This window comes from Tachysurus fulvidraco, chromosome 17, assembly GCF_022655615.1.
Source record: "Tachysurus fulvidraco isolate hzauxx_2018 chromosome 17, HZAU_PFXX_2.0, whole genome shotgun sequence".
In the NCBI taxonomy this organism is placed as follows: Eukaryota; Metazoa; Chordata; class Actinopteri; order Siluriformes; family Bagridae; genus Tachysurus; species Tachysurus fulvidraco.
In genome coordinates this window covers 5,592,096-5,606,678 of record NC_062534.1, presented here as the reverse complement: position 1 = coordinate 5,606,678, position 14,583 = coordinate 5,592,096, and the positions used below count along the sequence as shown (strand labels likewise).

The 14,583-nt window shown below is 37.9% G+C and overlaps 1 protein-coding gene across 2 annotated transcripts in view; it reads left to right on the top strand.

Annotated features, from left to right (window-relative positions):
* Positions 1 to 14,583, top strand: part of aff2 (AF4/FMR2 family, member 2) — a 221,374-nt gene that overhangs the window by 141,550 nt on the left and 65,241 nt on the right. For both annotated transcript variants that reach the window (XM_027154627.2, XM_027154626.2), the window contains exon 8: positions 13,336 to 13,387. In XM_027154627.2, coding sequence (XP_027010428.2) covers positions 13,336 to 13,387 — 52 coding nt within the window. The remainder of the gene's footprint in view (positions 1 to 13,335; positions 13,388 to 14,583) is intronic.

Genomic DNA, 14,583 nt, shown 5'->3' with positions numbered 1-14,583 from the left:
CCATTCTCACCAAGATATCTTCAGAATTGTAATACTAGATATTCAGTAACCAATTCTGCTGCATATGTACTACTGAATATGTTAGTAGGATTAATGGAAGGCACAATAACACGATTACAAATTCATCCAGATTATTGTGCATACAGTATAACCTTCGTTCATTTTTCTAATTTTATTTGTCACATACACAGACATGCAGTGAAATGCTTTAAGTTTTCGCATATCTCAGGTTATTATGAGACCTGGGGTCAGAGCACAGGGTCAGCCATAGTGGGGCCTTGCTCAAGGACCCAATGTTGATGTCTCAGCAGCTTGTGGGTTTGAACCCCCGACCTTCTGATCAGTAACCCGAAGCCTTAACCACTGAAACCTGAAGCCTGAACCATCACGTCCTCACACATCCATTCATTTATTCATTCATTTATTCATAGTTACAAACAATCCAAAGCCAGTCCTATTACAATATATAATTCTAATTTCACTCAAAGACGCCGTCAACATTTTACCCTTTTTAACTCTACACTCACATTCCAATATGCCGGTGGAAGTAAAATCCACTTACAGGACATTTTCAAGTCAGTATAATTAAATGAATTATTTTATCTCCTGTTGCAAGTCTGATATACAATGAGTCAGGACTCTGTTGACTTTCAGTGTGAGACGTTTGTTTTTCTCTCTGTTGGGATACACAGAATTTTAGCAGTTAAAGATAACGCCTTTAAATTTTCAAAGCTTATGAACAAGCACTTTGGGCTCAGAGAGGTGAAACGGGTTAGATATCAGTTCAATTCAGTTCAATTCAACATTATAGCACTTTTAACAATGGACATTGTCTCTAAGCAGCTTAGAACATAAGAAACATAATACCAGAAATGTAATATTATATGAAGATTAATATAACAAAAATTAATATTAGACTTATATTTAAATGTGTTTGTATTCATCCCCAATGTCAGAATTAAAAAACAAAAACAAGCCTGAGGTGACTGAGGCGACGACCTTGGTGAAGAAAAACTCCCTTAGATGGTAGAGGAAGAAACCTTGAGAGAAAGCAGACGCAAAAGGGAACCTCATCCTCATTTGGGTGACACTGGAGGATGTGATTATAAATATACAGGTTATATATATACTATATATATATACTATATATATATATATAGGTTAAAAAACAAAAATACATTACTCTTAAAAACTACAAATTCTTAAAGTGTCTGCTTTTTCGTATGAGCTTCATATTAACCGCCACTGTAGACTGGGACATGTTAAAGACATTCCTTACTGAACATAGACACTACAATACAGGCTGAATATCACATTTTTTGGCTTTTTGTAGCAAGAGAGAGATAATTAACTTATAGAAAATCAATCATTACGTCCAAACGTTTGATATTCGGCATCATTCACATCACTATCTGTCTCATCATCTGACGACAAGCATGTCAGTTCATTTAAACAGCTTTGTGTCTTTTCTACAAAGTGTATAAAGGCTCTTCCCTGTTTTGATGATGATGAGATACATTAGTGCAGGTGCATTAAAACCATTTAGGCAGCTGGTGAATGATTACAAACTGAATCGATTAGAATTGTTTTGGTTTTGGTGTGGAAGGTAACTATCAAAAATAAACGTGTTCAATTTGTGGAAAAATCACACTAGCATGGTTTTCGACGTTTACGCAGACTGACTGGTTTTACCTTTCTGTTTTTCAAACAACATCCAAGATCAGGTTCGAAGGTAGACACAATACAAACATTTCCATATTGTTTTGGTTGAGTATATGTGTGTGTTTGTTTCATCTTCCCATTTATGGCATTTGGCAGATGCCCTTATTCAGAGCAACTAGAATTTTATACAAAAACAGGGTTAAGGGCCTTGTTAAGGGTGGACCTACGATTTGAACTCATGACCTTCCGATCAGTAGTCCAACACCTTAACACATTTGTTTGTTTTTTGTTCACTCGTTTGTACACATGTTTGTTCTTTTTTTTAAGGTTGTGGAGTCAAAGTATACTATTTTTTTTTTGGATGTTTTCCAAAATTCAGCTACATCTAACCTCCAATGGGTTTTTGCAGACAGACACACGTATAATAACTGAATAATAAGCCGTGAGTTTCAAGGGGTTAAGTTTACAAGCAACATTATGCTAAACTCACACACACAAGGGAAAACATCCATTTAGCTAAAAGGGAGCTCAGACTTGCCGCCTTTCCTTGAATCAGATTTACTTAAAAAGATTGATGTTCAGTGCAGTTTTCGTCTAACGGAAAACTTGTCTTTTATTCTGACAAATATATTTATCATAAGGGGTTTCTCTCTGACGTTTTTTCCCGGAGAGATGTTGCATCTCCATCGTTGCCCTGCCATAAATTTGCATTCACAACACAGCAAAGTGCTCGTTTTATCCTGGTTAGGCAGGGATCTTAAAAAGCCCTGACGTTGCCTCAGTTGTGAAGATAAATTCCGACAACCAAACCCTGCCTCTGAAAGACAAGTGGAAGAGGAGGAGGAGGACTGGGAGGAGGAAGAGGAGGAAGAGCTGCATGGGCAAGTATTTTTTTTTTCCAGCCTGTTAATTCAGGCTCTTGATTTGACACTTGGACCACGGATTCTGAAACCGGAAATGACCAAAATCCAACCTAAATAATCCAGCTCATGGAGGTTGGGTGATGATGGATGAAGCCTCTGGAGTCAGTGTCCATCATGGGCTTCTTAATGAAATATCCCTGGGGTGAAGAATGGACAGAGAATTGGAAATGGTGGACGGGGGTATCTGTACACTTTAATAACTCCTCGCATTTATCTTAGTTTTAGTTCATTATGCTTCACGTAACACCTCAGAGAACAAATCTTTACCTCAGCTTCCACTTATACACACAAGCTTTTCTGTACTACACATGTATCAGATCTTGTATTCAGGGTTCAATTGTGAATCTGTTTGAGATTTTTTGAGTATAAAAGCTTTGCACACTCTCAGCTTCACCAGCAACTTACTGTCATGAATCCCCACTTTTCTTTGGTGCCATCAGGATGTATTGTTTTGGTTTCAGCTCATGTGTTTCCATTTCTGTTCCAGTCTCCTGTCATTGGTATGTTGCCTAATTGTGTTCACCGGTCTTGTGTTAGCTCATTGAATAGTTTGTTGTTTCTTTATCTCTACACAAAGTCTTGTCATTTGTTTATGGTGTCTAAGCTGTGATTCGTTAGTTTGCCGTTCCAAGTGTAGACTTTCTAGGTTGTTGGCTCCTACGATTATGGGTTGTCCTGAGGTGACCCTGCTTGTATATGTTTAGCTCTACGCTACAGAGTTTTACCGTGATATTTGGATTTGCTCTAATAATGCTCCCTAAATAAAAAAAACTTATCTAAAAATAGAAAGAAACTCTGAGTTTTTGCACTTGAGGCCAACCTCCTCACTGCTTCTACTAGGTTCTTTAATGAATACAGCTTGTACAGGGCACTTTTAAGTTCTTATTTTAAGTAAAATTGCATGTCACACATGGTAATCCATTTTGATTCTGAAATCAATTTAGACTTGGAGGGTAACGTCACTGTTTCCATTTGTTCTAGAAACTAATTAACCATATTATCCTTTTTAAGACAATTTTGCATGTCTAAACTTTTAACAGTTTCATCTTGTAAATGTTACAGAAGATGTTAAAGAAGGGGATCTAAATTGTTGCCTTTTTTGACTTTTTAGAACACATGCTTTTATTTTGTCATATATAAATGATAGCAGTGAAATTGTCATGGTCTTGTGCCATTGCATTGTGAATGCAAGGTCAGCCATGATACAGTGCCCTTGGAGCAGAGACGTTTAAGGGCCTCGCTCAAGGACCCAACGGTGGCAGCTTGGCAGTGCATGGGCTTGAACTCCCATCCACCAGCCGGCAACCCTGAGCCTTGAGCTACCACTGACTACTTTGCAGCAATCCTCTGAAATATTTCACACTAACCACTAACCTAATCTATGATCTTTCATACAAAAAGCATAGTAATCTTTACTTTCCCTTGTGTCTGGGACAGTACCTTTATATTCTGTACCTTTACTACTTATTTTTTAATTGAACAATTATTACATTTACAGTAAGAGTACACATGAACCTCTCTAGGTCCAAGATATGCTGCGTACTTACAGTAAGGATACCAATGGTGTGCTTTTTTCTGAATTGAAGTTTTAAATATATACACAGTGTAATACACTTTGAGATTTTGAATCCCAGGCTTTGTACGAAACTATTAAATATATACATTCAGTTTTGTTGTATCCAGAACTTTGACTGGTTGTGTGTGATTGTACTTTGTATTAGGCTTGTGAGTGGCAGAGACATTAGAAGTGTGTTGTATCTCTTGAGTTGCTCTCCAGACGAGTGTAGTGTTGACAGATCTGGAGCAGAGCTGATCTCAGGGCACCACCGGCTAGACATGTGTGTTTGTGTATGAGACACTGAGAGAGAGAGAGAGAGAGAGAGAGAGACGCTTGTCTTAGACGGAAAAAAAAACACACTGTGTGTTTGTTTATCTCCGCGTGAGTCCAAGTGCATTTCCGTGTTCCTGCCTGTGATTGACACGATGAGGCCAGGCTCGGATGCTTATTTAAAGCCTCACTCGGTTTCCTTAGACTTTCCTCAGAGATCATCAGGGATGGAGGCAAGCATGAGTCAGCATCAGGCAACGCGGCCTCCTCGTACCTCACACACAGCGCGTTAACTGTTTCCCACTTTAAAACGAGGTGCTGTGCAGTAAAGCCGAAGCCGCACAAGTTATCCGTCATGTAATGAAAAAGAGCTCGGCTTTACGACTCCCATAACAAGTGCGTGGTGTTCTTAAACTTAACAGCCTTCCACACAGCAGTGTGTTATATCATAACACGCCAAGCAGGCACTTAGCCCTGGGATGCGTTCTCTTCTTTGCTGGAATAAATATTCCCTCTAAATATTCCCTACTCTTTGAGAAGTCCCAATACAGACACAGCAACCCAAAGCACAATGGTAACCGGCATCTACTGTGTGGTTACCCACAAACCCCTGCTCCTCCAGGGAGCATTTTCTCAACGATGTTGTTTGCCACAGGAAAACGGCACCTCATGAAGTGAGCTAAACAGACAAAAGCAGGAGCACTGCTAAAGCACTGTTGTATTTACATGATGTATATTTTTATCATTTGCAGTGTGATAGAGATGTTTGATTTATGTTTACGAGCTAGACATTATTCAGGATTCCTACAAAGACTGTAACTTTAACTCTATAGCAATAAGATCTTTATGTCATGTGTATGAAAATGCTTGAAGTGTGTTTTTTGACTTAGTTTGAAATAAAAATTGTTTGATTTTTTATGAACATTAAAGCAAAACAGGGTTTAATGAACGAGCCTGTTGTTAGCAAATAACACCCTGAGAGAGAATTATACCACAGGGAGAAAGCCTATGGGCTGTTAGAAACAGCAACACTGCTCCATGACGCAACTATTGCTAACGATAATATCCACGCAAAGGAAAAAAACACGAGGCTGTTTATCCTCAGGTGCAAGGGCAAGCATATTCACAGCAAAGGTGAGAAGTGTGCTGATGAATAATGCACTTGTGATAGATGGGAATACTGGCTTATTGAAACAACACAAAGCAGCCTGGCAGGATTCTCACCGAGACTACAGGGAGTGCTATGATATTAATGACACTGATATCTTCTAAAGCAAAAGTAGCACTACACTCGAAATCCTTTAGTTTATGAACTATTTCCTTAATAAAAAAATATTCGTCAACAGTTGAGGTGTGAGTGCAGTGAGATATCCTGAGCACTGCAGTCATATCCTGCAATCCTACAGCTTCTCATGGCTTGGTCTTAATTTTCTGTATGAGTCGTGCTTATTCGGTGGCTAGCAGGCAGCCCATGTGGTGTTCATGGGCTAAATGGCTTGCTGCAGGCCTTCTCTACGGGACACCAGGCATCAGTAATGAACAGTGAATGCTCCAGTGCCACAATGCCTCAGAGAGATACCCATTAGATTAGCCCAATATACATAGAGTCCAGCATCCATTACAGTTTTTATTTCATGAGTTGAAAGATGGGACTGGTACGAGACATGGGCGTGGTGTTTGTGGTCACAACAAAGTAGTTTATTGCTTTGTTGTTCCAGAAAAACATTAGTACACGCCACAGACTCTGTAAACCCCAAACGCTATGACATGAAGCACATTAAATCTAGGACGTTAAGTGTAATGAAAGTAAATGGAAGTGGACAGAATTGTTTATGACTACGACAGACACTTTGCACATTTATCATTATCAACCTTCTCGTACCACCATCACCACCACCACCACCCTGACACCAATGCACACCTAACAACTCTCTTCGCCCACCACTCTGCACCCCCTACGTTCTCCCGGTCTTATACCATGTTCATGTTCAATTTCTGGGAAAACCTGTATGTGTCAACTCTTTTAATTCAAATATTAATATGTTTATTATGCTGAAGCTGAGTTTTAATTAAAACTATTTAAAAATATATATATATAAAATAACAGCAACAACAATGATAACAACAACAGCAACCACAACAGCGAGAGTAAATACAACAAAAGTATTGAATCGAATATAAAGTGTGAAAAATATAAACAGAAATACAAACAAAGTCATAAAAATTGTCACAAAAACTTTTTTTTCCCAAAAAATATTTTGCATGTCAGACAAAATAGAGTTACAAATATGAAGGAAAAAGATATAAAAACAAAATATTTAAAAGACATTTAAAAATGTACCAAAATGTATCAAGTTAAATAAGTAAAATAAAAGAAATGAGACAGAATTAAATAAAAATATTCAGTTATAAGAAAGAGAGTAAATAAAAGTGTACAATTAATCAAAGATTAATAAGAATGAGATCAAAGCCAAATAAATCATGAAATAGAGTATGAATAAAATACATTTTGAGATATTGTTTGTAATATTAATAAAATGAAAAAACAATTCATAAAAAAATTAAGTTTGTATAAAAAAACTAGGATAGAGAAATTGAGATTAAAATTAAAAAATAAAAATTAAATGAAAGTGGATAAAATCAGACCAGTGCTTTGTCACATCTCTTTCTGTGTACAGATTTCAGGAATTATTCAAAACTGAAACGATTTTTGAGAAAAGTACTAAGAATACAGGAGACATTTTGTGTTGAAGACTGAGACCTCAGACCCTGGTAGATAAGAGACGTGTTGTGATATTGCTGCTCATTGACTAGACATCTAACAAGTGCTCTCCAGCTTTGTTCTCTAGTTTATATGGAGGCGGCGCAGCGGCGCAGCAGGTAGCGGTGGTGCCTCACAGCCGCAGGGTTCGATCCTCAGCTCCGGTTACTTTTCTGTGCTGAGTCTCACATGTTCTCTGCGTGTCCATCTGGGTTCCCTCCAGTACTCTGTTTTGCTCCTGCCTTACAAAAACATGGCTGATAATGGATTGGCTATGCTAAATTGCCCCTGGTCTAAGTGTGTGAATGAGTGAGTGATTGCGATGGATGAGTGCTACTGCTGCTATTATTATTATTATTATTATTATTATTATTATTATTATTATTATTATTATTATTATTATTATTTGTTAGCCTTATTTAGGTGGATTTTTATTTATTTGTTTGTTTGTTTGTTTATGTATCTATTACTATCTATTTTTCTTTTTTTCTTATGTTACCTTGATTTTTTTTTGTGCATTTTTTTAATGAGAATATTTTGTTACTTTTAATTGTGTTTTGTTTGTTTTTGTCCTTATGCTTTTTTGTCTTGGGGCTTTTTGTGTGAAATATTGTTTTGTGAGCATATTTGCATTTTGTTCACCTGTGAGATCCTTTATTTTTTTGTCCGAACAGACATGTTCTCTGCTCATTTGAAGAGTTTTCAGAATAAACACACACACACACACACACACACACACACACACACACACACACACTTGTTATTGTACATATTCATTCTATTACTGTGTCATTATGCCATGTTATGTAATGAAAGAACGGTAGGTTGAGTGTTTTATTACACACATTTTGGCACGTACCTTTTCTCTTTTGTTAGAGATTTAAAAAGAAAAAAAGAGACAAAGCATTAAGCGAATCCACACCGGAACAAAGTGAGTTCCTTCGCATTTTAGATCAGCTTTCGCTAATGAATCTATGCTTCAGTGACGGCAGGGAAAAACTGAACGCAACTCAGGTTTCTCCTGTCACATGTTAACACTTATGCCTTTTACGCCATCGGCATCGTGATTTTTCTTGGCTTAGTATCCAACACAAATAAAGCTGCTCTCCATTTCTAATCTGTACTGACCGTATTTATACTTTGAGGTTCTTTTTTTAAGTACAGTGATGTCTTGTTAAATATTGCGACCTTTACATGGCTGTCTTCTCACTGCAGAAGCAGGATTTTGACCTAATTTAATCTGCATTATTTCCACAGGGATGTCTTTACACAACCTAAAACATCATGCCACTAACATAGATGAACACTGTAATATATATTTGACATGTTTTCCTTATCGTATCTTCTTATAAATCAGTCAGCTCTTTATTTTTCCATGTATTAAAACCTAGAAACTTACATACTTTCTATGTGTCCTTGTGGTTAAGAGGTTAATTTAGCAGACTGGTAAACACTGGAGCAATTAGCCATTAAATATAGCTCCACTCTTAAACTGAAATTGCCCAGATGGGATCTTGCTCTAGAGTAATACGTCTAATAAAGTCGTCTGTATTAGATCACTAGTTCAGGAGTTGCTCTTTCCAAACGAGGCCGCGGGCTGATTGTTTTTGTCGGAAACCTCGTTTAATCTGTAGTCAAACGCTGGGCAAAAACAGATGTTCGACCGAAAACGTTGCCGTTTCTTATGAGAGCCAGAGGACGTCGTGTTATTTTTTAACACGACTCTTTGCGGTGCCGTAAAATTCAGCAGCCACGTCGCTTCCCAGAATGCAAAGCAGTTTGTAACCTCAATCCTACACCCAGTCAGACGTCTCTCCTCCCCCTCATTTATTTGTTCTCTTCTCTCTGCTTTGGTCTTGTGCCATATTGATCCAGACCATGTCTCGGTCTGGAGAAACGAGAAATAGGAATTGAATGCCAATTAGTCTGAATATATGTCAAAATTTAATACTTAGAATGTCTGAAATAATGTCTGTAATAAATTCGTGTACCTTCGGTTCAATCTGTGTTTGGATAAAGAAAAGAAAGTGTTTCAATTCTTGTAATCCTCCATTCAAAAAATTATAGAGGGAAAGATGCAGGAACAGTATAAATAATGTTATGTCAAAAGACTAAGGAATGATTGTGTCATCATAGTGATCATCGAGCTGTACACAAATGTGATGAGTAATCTTTTAAAATGTATAATGATGGTATCCAAAACAAGAACATTTCTGTCATCAGTAGCATTACAGAAAAGCTTGTGTGTCTTCACATCTTAAGATGAAAAGAATATGATTTGTCCCCCTTCTGTCATGAACCACCCGATCTTCTGGGTCATAACAGATCAGTTGTCAGAATCTAATGTCATAATCAGTTTTAAAGCCACTTACACTCATTACCGTTGGTTTGCCTCGTACCTCAAAGGTTGTGGGTTTGACTCCTGCCTTCTTCTTGTATCCCTTGAGTTTGCATGTTCTCCTTGTGCTCTGGGTTCTTCAGTTTCCTCTCCCGGTCCAAAGACACAAGTTATAGGTTGATTGACATCTCTAAATTGTCCATAGTTTGTGAATGGGTGTGTGAGTGTGTGTGTGATTGTGCCCTGTGATGTGCTGGCACTTTGTCCGAGGTGAGTCCACTGGGGTAGACTTTATGCCCCTTTTCCCCCGAGGCAGTTTGATTGCTGGTTCGGAGCCAGAGCCTAATTTAGAACCAGTTCTTTCTGTTTTGACCGCCGAAGCACCGGCTCTGAACCAGGAAAAGTGGTTCTTAAGTAGCACCAAAACGTTGCTGGTCTAGACTTAAGAACTTGCGTTAGGGGCTGTGAGCGGGGCTACTGTTAGCGCATTTAATAATGTACCTTAAGTATACTAATGTTTAATACACTTTTACTTTACCGCAATATGATACATTATCAGCACACATGATAGCAGGTAGCTACATGCTAAGGGTAACTTTTTTTCTGTGTTAATGATAAAATAACATTATGTACTTTATCGATTACAACCTCCGTTTATACAGATTACATGGAGCTGCACGTATACGTTTTATTCGCCGCGTTTAGATGCCAATGTATGTTCGCAAAGCCATGAGCATTAACAGTAAAGCAACATCCACCATTGTTGTTGTGTTTGTGTTTGCCGCTGCTGCGCTAAAGTTGCTGGGACACGTGACACGTATGCAGTGACGTCACACTCGGCGCTGTGATGGCTCTCGCCAGTGGAACCAATTTTGAACCAGCACCAGCGCTATCTCTGAACCAGCACCCGGTTCTTTTTGGTGGAAAAGAGGCATTAGACTCCCTGAAATACTCTCACTAGTTTGTATGAAGCGAATTATTTCAGTTTATGGAATCAACTCAGCTTGGCCCTGAATCAGCGAATCAGTTCTTATTAGCTTTGACCCCCTTTCAGTTAACAACAGATTCCAGATTGTCTTGATGGTTTGACACACTAATATAATTAGTTGAGGTGAAAAAAGAAACTTTGTAGGTGCAGTATAGAATTACAGCCTCCTGTCTTGCATGATTTTATTCCTGACTTCGATTCCTATTTACAATAAAGGCTGACATTCATTACTTGTATCGTCTTCGACTTGTATTGTTGTTTTCTTGTATCGCTGTCAGATGCTTAATTCATTTGGTTTGTGCGAGACGAATCAATTCAGCGTGTGTAGTCCGCTCTTCGGAAAGCTTTGCCTGGAATCAATGAATCGAATCTTTTTGGAAATGACTCCTAGCTGAAAACAGGATTGAAAGCAGGATTGCAACTTGAAACAATGCTTAGTATATGTTAGTAAAATATATACTTACATACATTGAGAAATGTAAATGCTAAACTAATAAGCAAATTAGTGTTGTTCGGGTCAAAATAGTTTAACTAACTCTGAGTTAATCGATTCAAATAGCAATAGTGTGCAAAATTTTGTACCATAAATTTCACTGATTATAGTAATCGATTATGGAATTTGTTTCGAGGCAGGTATACCCGGCAAACTGGAGTTCACATTGTTTTTTATGGTATTCCTATAACTTTTTTGGAACTTGTGTAATCCCGCCAAACTACACTCTAAAACCCACACAGATAAACACACTCGCTGGCCATGGATCAGCCGCTATAAACTGAAAATCTTGCCTGATTGCACCTCCAGCACCTGGTCTCCGGTGCAGGCCGACGCTGACATCTGTTAGGTATTACGAGGGTAATGACTGGGAGTTTTGTTCAAAGTTCCCCACGATCTGTGCTGCCGCACGACAGCTTAGGTCATAGAAAACTAAACCTTAAACACATTTCCCCCATTTATACAGCCATTTTTATTGTTCCAGCGTTAGGAGGAAAATTCCTTACTTGGCCCTTTTTTTACAGCCCAGTTGTGTTCTGGTGGCCATCAGGACCAACATTCAGAAATATTGCTTAGTGCAGGATGATGTCATGTGACCCTCATAACTGCAAAACAGATGACATCATGCTTTGATTCTTATGTTTTTACGAGGCCATGGCTTGGTATATTTTATATACTGTATAATAACATTATATGTAGAGGATAAGCTCCTAAACAGGTGAATTGGAATGACTAAGACTTTAAAGACCATGAAAGTTTGTCTGATTGAAGAAGAAAAAAAAATTTAAAGATTTTTACCAACGACTAATGTTTAATAAATTCATTCATTCATTTTCTACCGCTTATCCGAACTACTCGGGTCACGGGTTGTGCCTATCTCAGGCGTCATCGGGCATCAACGCAGGATACACCCTTGACCCTGGATACACCCATCACAGGCACACACACACACACTCTCATTCACTCACGCAATCACACACTACGGACAATTTTCCAGAGATGCCAATCAATCTATCACGCATGTCTTTGGACCGGGTGAGGAAACCGGAGTACCCGGAGGAAACCCCCGAGGCACGGGGAGAACATGCAAACTTCACACACAAGGAGGAAGCGAGAATCTAACCCCCAACCCTGGGGGTGTGAGGCAAACGTGCTAACCACTAAGCCACCGTGCCACCCTTGTTTAATAAATTAATTTAAGTAAAAATGGTATTCAGGGGCACTTTGGCTTAGTGCTCAGCAAATTATAAAATTTCTGACCATAGTCAGCAGTCAGTTTGAGACAAATCACATGTATATAATAGTGCGCTTCATCTATTGGAAGGCACTGGAGACTCCTTCCAAAAAAAAAAATTAAAATTAATGAATGAATGAAAGAAAGAAAGAAAAAAGTCCACCATTTTGATAATTACACTTATTTTCATATATTTACAGAAGATTAATCAAAAACTTCTAGCCAATTAGATTTGAGATTTGGATCACATGACATGACTCGTAATCATTCCCTGTCAGTGTTGTGCTTTATTTCCTACTTGTCGCCTCTGAGCTAAATAAGTGATATTGGCTCTCACAAAAATAAGCCTTCTGTTCATGATTTTTATTATGTCTTTGCTGGACCCAGTCAAAAGCAGATTGCTTGATGCACTAATATAAGATTTTCACTTTTAAATTTCTAAAATTATAACTGTTGACGTGAAGAAATAAGCTTTGTACTGTAGGTATAGAATTACAGCCTTCTGTCTTGAATGATTTTGTTCGTGACTTCATTTCCAACCAGTCAGATTCTCAATAAAGGCTGATATCCCTTACTTGTATCGTCATCTACTTGTATTGTTGTTTTCTTGTATCTGTGTCAGATGCTAAATTTATTTGGTTTGTGTGAGACGAATCAATTCAGTGTGTGGAATCAGCTCCAAAGCTTTGCCTGGAATCAATGAATCAAAGCTTTTTGGAAATGACCCCAAGCTGAAAACAGGACTGAAATCAGGATTGTGTGTAGAAATATTGCTTATATTAAAAATTATATGTATAAAAAAGGCCAAAGCAGAGATATATGGATGTGTTGAAAGAGGATATGAAGGTAGTTGGTGCAAGAGTAAAGGATGCAGAGGATCAGAGGATGGAGTTAGGTGGACACAGATGATTCGCTGTGTCGACGCCTAACAGGAAAAGCTGAAATTAGAAGAAGATATATATTTGCATACATTAAGAAGTTTAAATGCTAAACTAAAATCAGTGTTGCTAATATTATGTGCCACATTTTGTTTCATAACAAAGATCACAGTAAGCTTTAATAGTTCTTTTTTCATTATTTTGATTTGATTTGATTGCTTGTGTTTCAGAATGCTGGAAGATGACCTGAAGATCAGCAGTGATGAAGAAGATAGTGAACAGGTGAGACACAAATGATATTTACATATACGCATATATAAATGATATTATATTTATATAAAATGCCATTCATTATTGACGATTTAATGAAGGTCCCCAGAAAATTAATACTGCCCACACCACAAAAATTTTACCTCTGGTGTATCTGGTGTACGATGAAGTGATTTCTGTTCTGTTGGAAATGTGAGAAAGCTTACTGATTGTGGAAATTCTCATTGATTAGCTGTGACCTTTCTTTCTTCCCTAGAAATCACCTTTTTATCTTTTCTATTTGATTTGTTTTGATTGAGCATGCAAATCAGCAGCGTTCTGTTCTCATGACATGTTCACATTTTCATAGACAATTTAATCACCACACACACACACACGCACACACCCACATACACAAAACACACACACATTTTGTCTTAGTACCCTTGTGAGGACCTTCAGTTGATATAACTATATACTAGACCTTCATCTCAGTAAAACATTATGGCTTTTTTAATTAGTTTTATTGGTCCCCAGTTCTCCTTATGGGAACCAGCTAAAGGTCCTCTCAAACCTGGGAGATACTCTTATATTTGTAGGGACAGTATTTGATCCCTGACAATATATAAACTCTCTCTCACACACACACACACACACACACACACACACACACACACACACACACACACACACACACACACACACACACACTTTGTCTTTGTATCTTTGTGAGGACCTTACATTGATACAGTATAACTAAATATTACATCTTTTTATTTGCTCTTTTAATTAGTTTTTTGCTCCCCAGTTTTCCTTATGGGGGCCATCCAAAGGTCTAACGAAGTATTTTACACAGACCCAAACACACACAGGCGCGCACACACACAAAACAAAATATACTATATAATATATAACACACTAAGTCAAAAATGTATTAGCAGGACTAGAGAATGGATAATGATTATGTTTTCAAAAATAGTGTAATAGTGTAAAATAGTGTAATAGTGTAATACCCAACTCTTTCTCCGTCTTACGCACGCACGCACACACAAACACAACACACACACAGACACACACACACTTTGCTTTCTTATGATTGAATACAGATACAACACCATCTGAAACAAATCACCTGAAAAGAAAATACAGAAAAAGAAGCATAAGGAGATCCTTAGGGTGTTTTTATTTGCCCCATGCTTATGACCCTTGGCCTTTCCTTTGTAATTCTT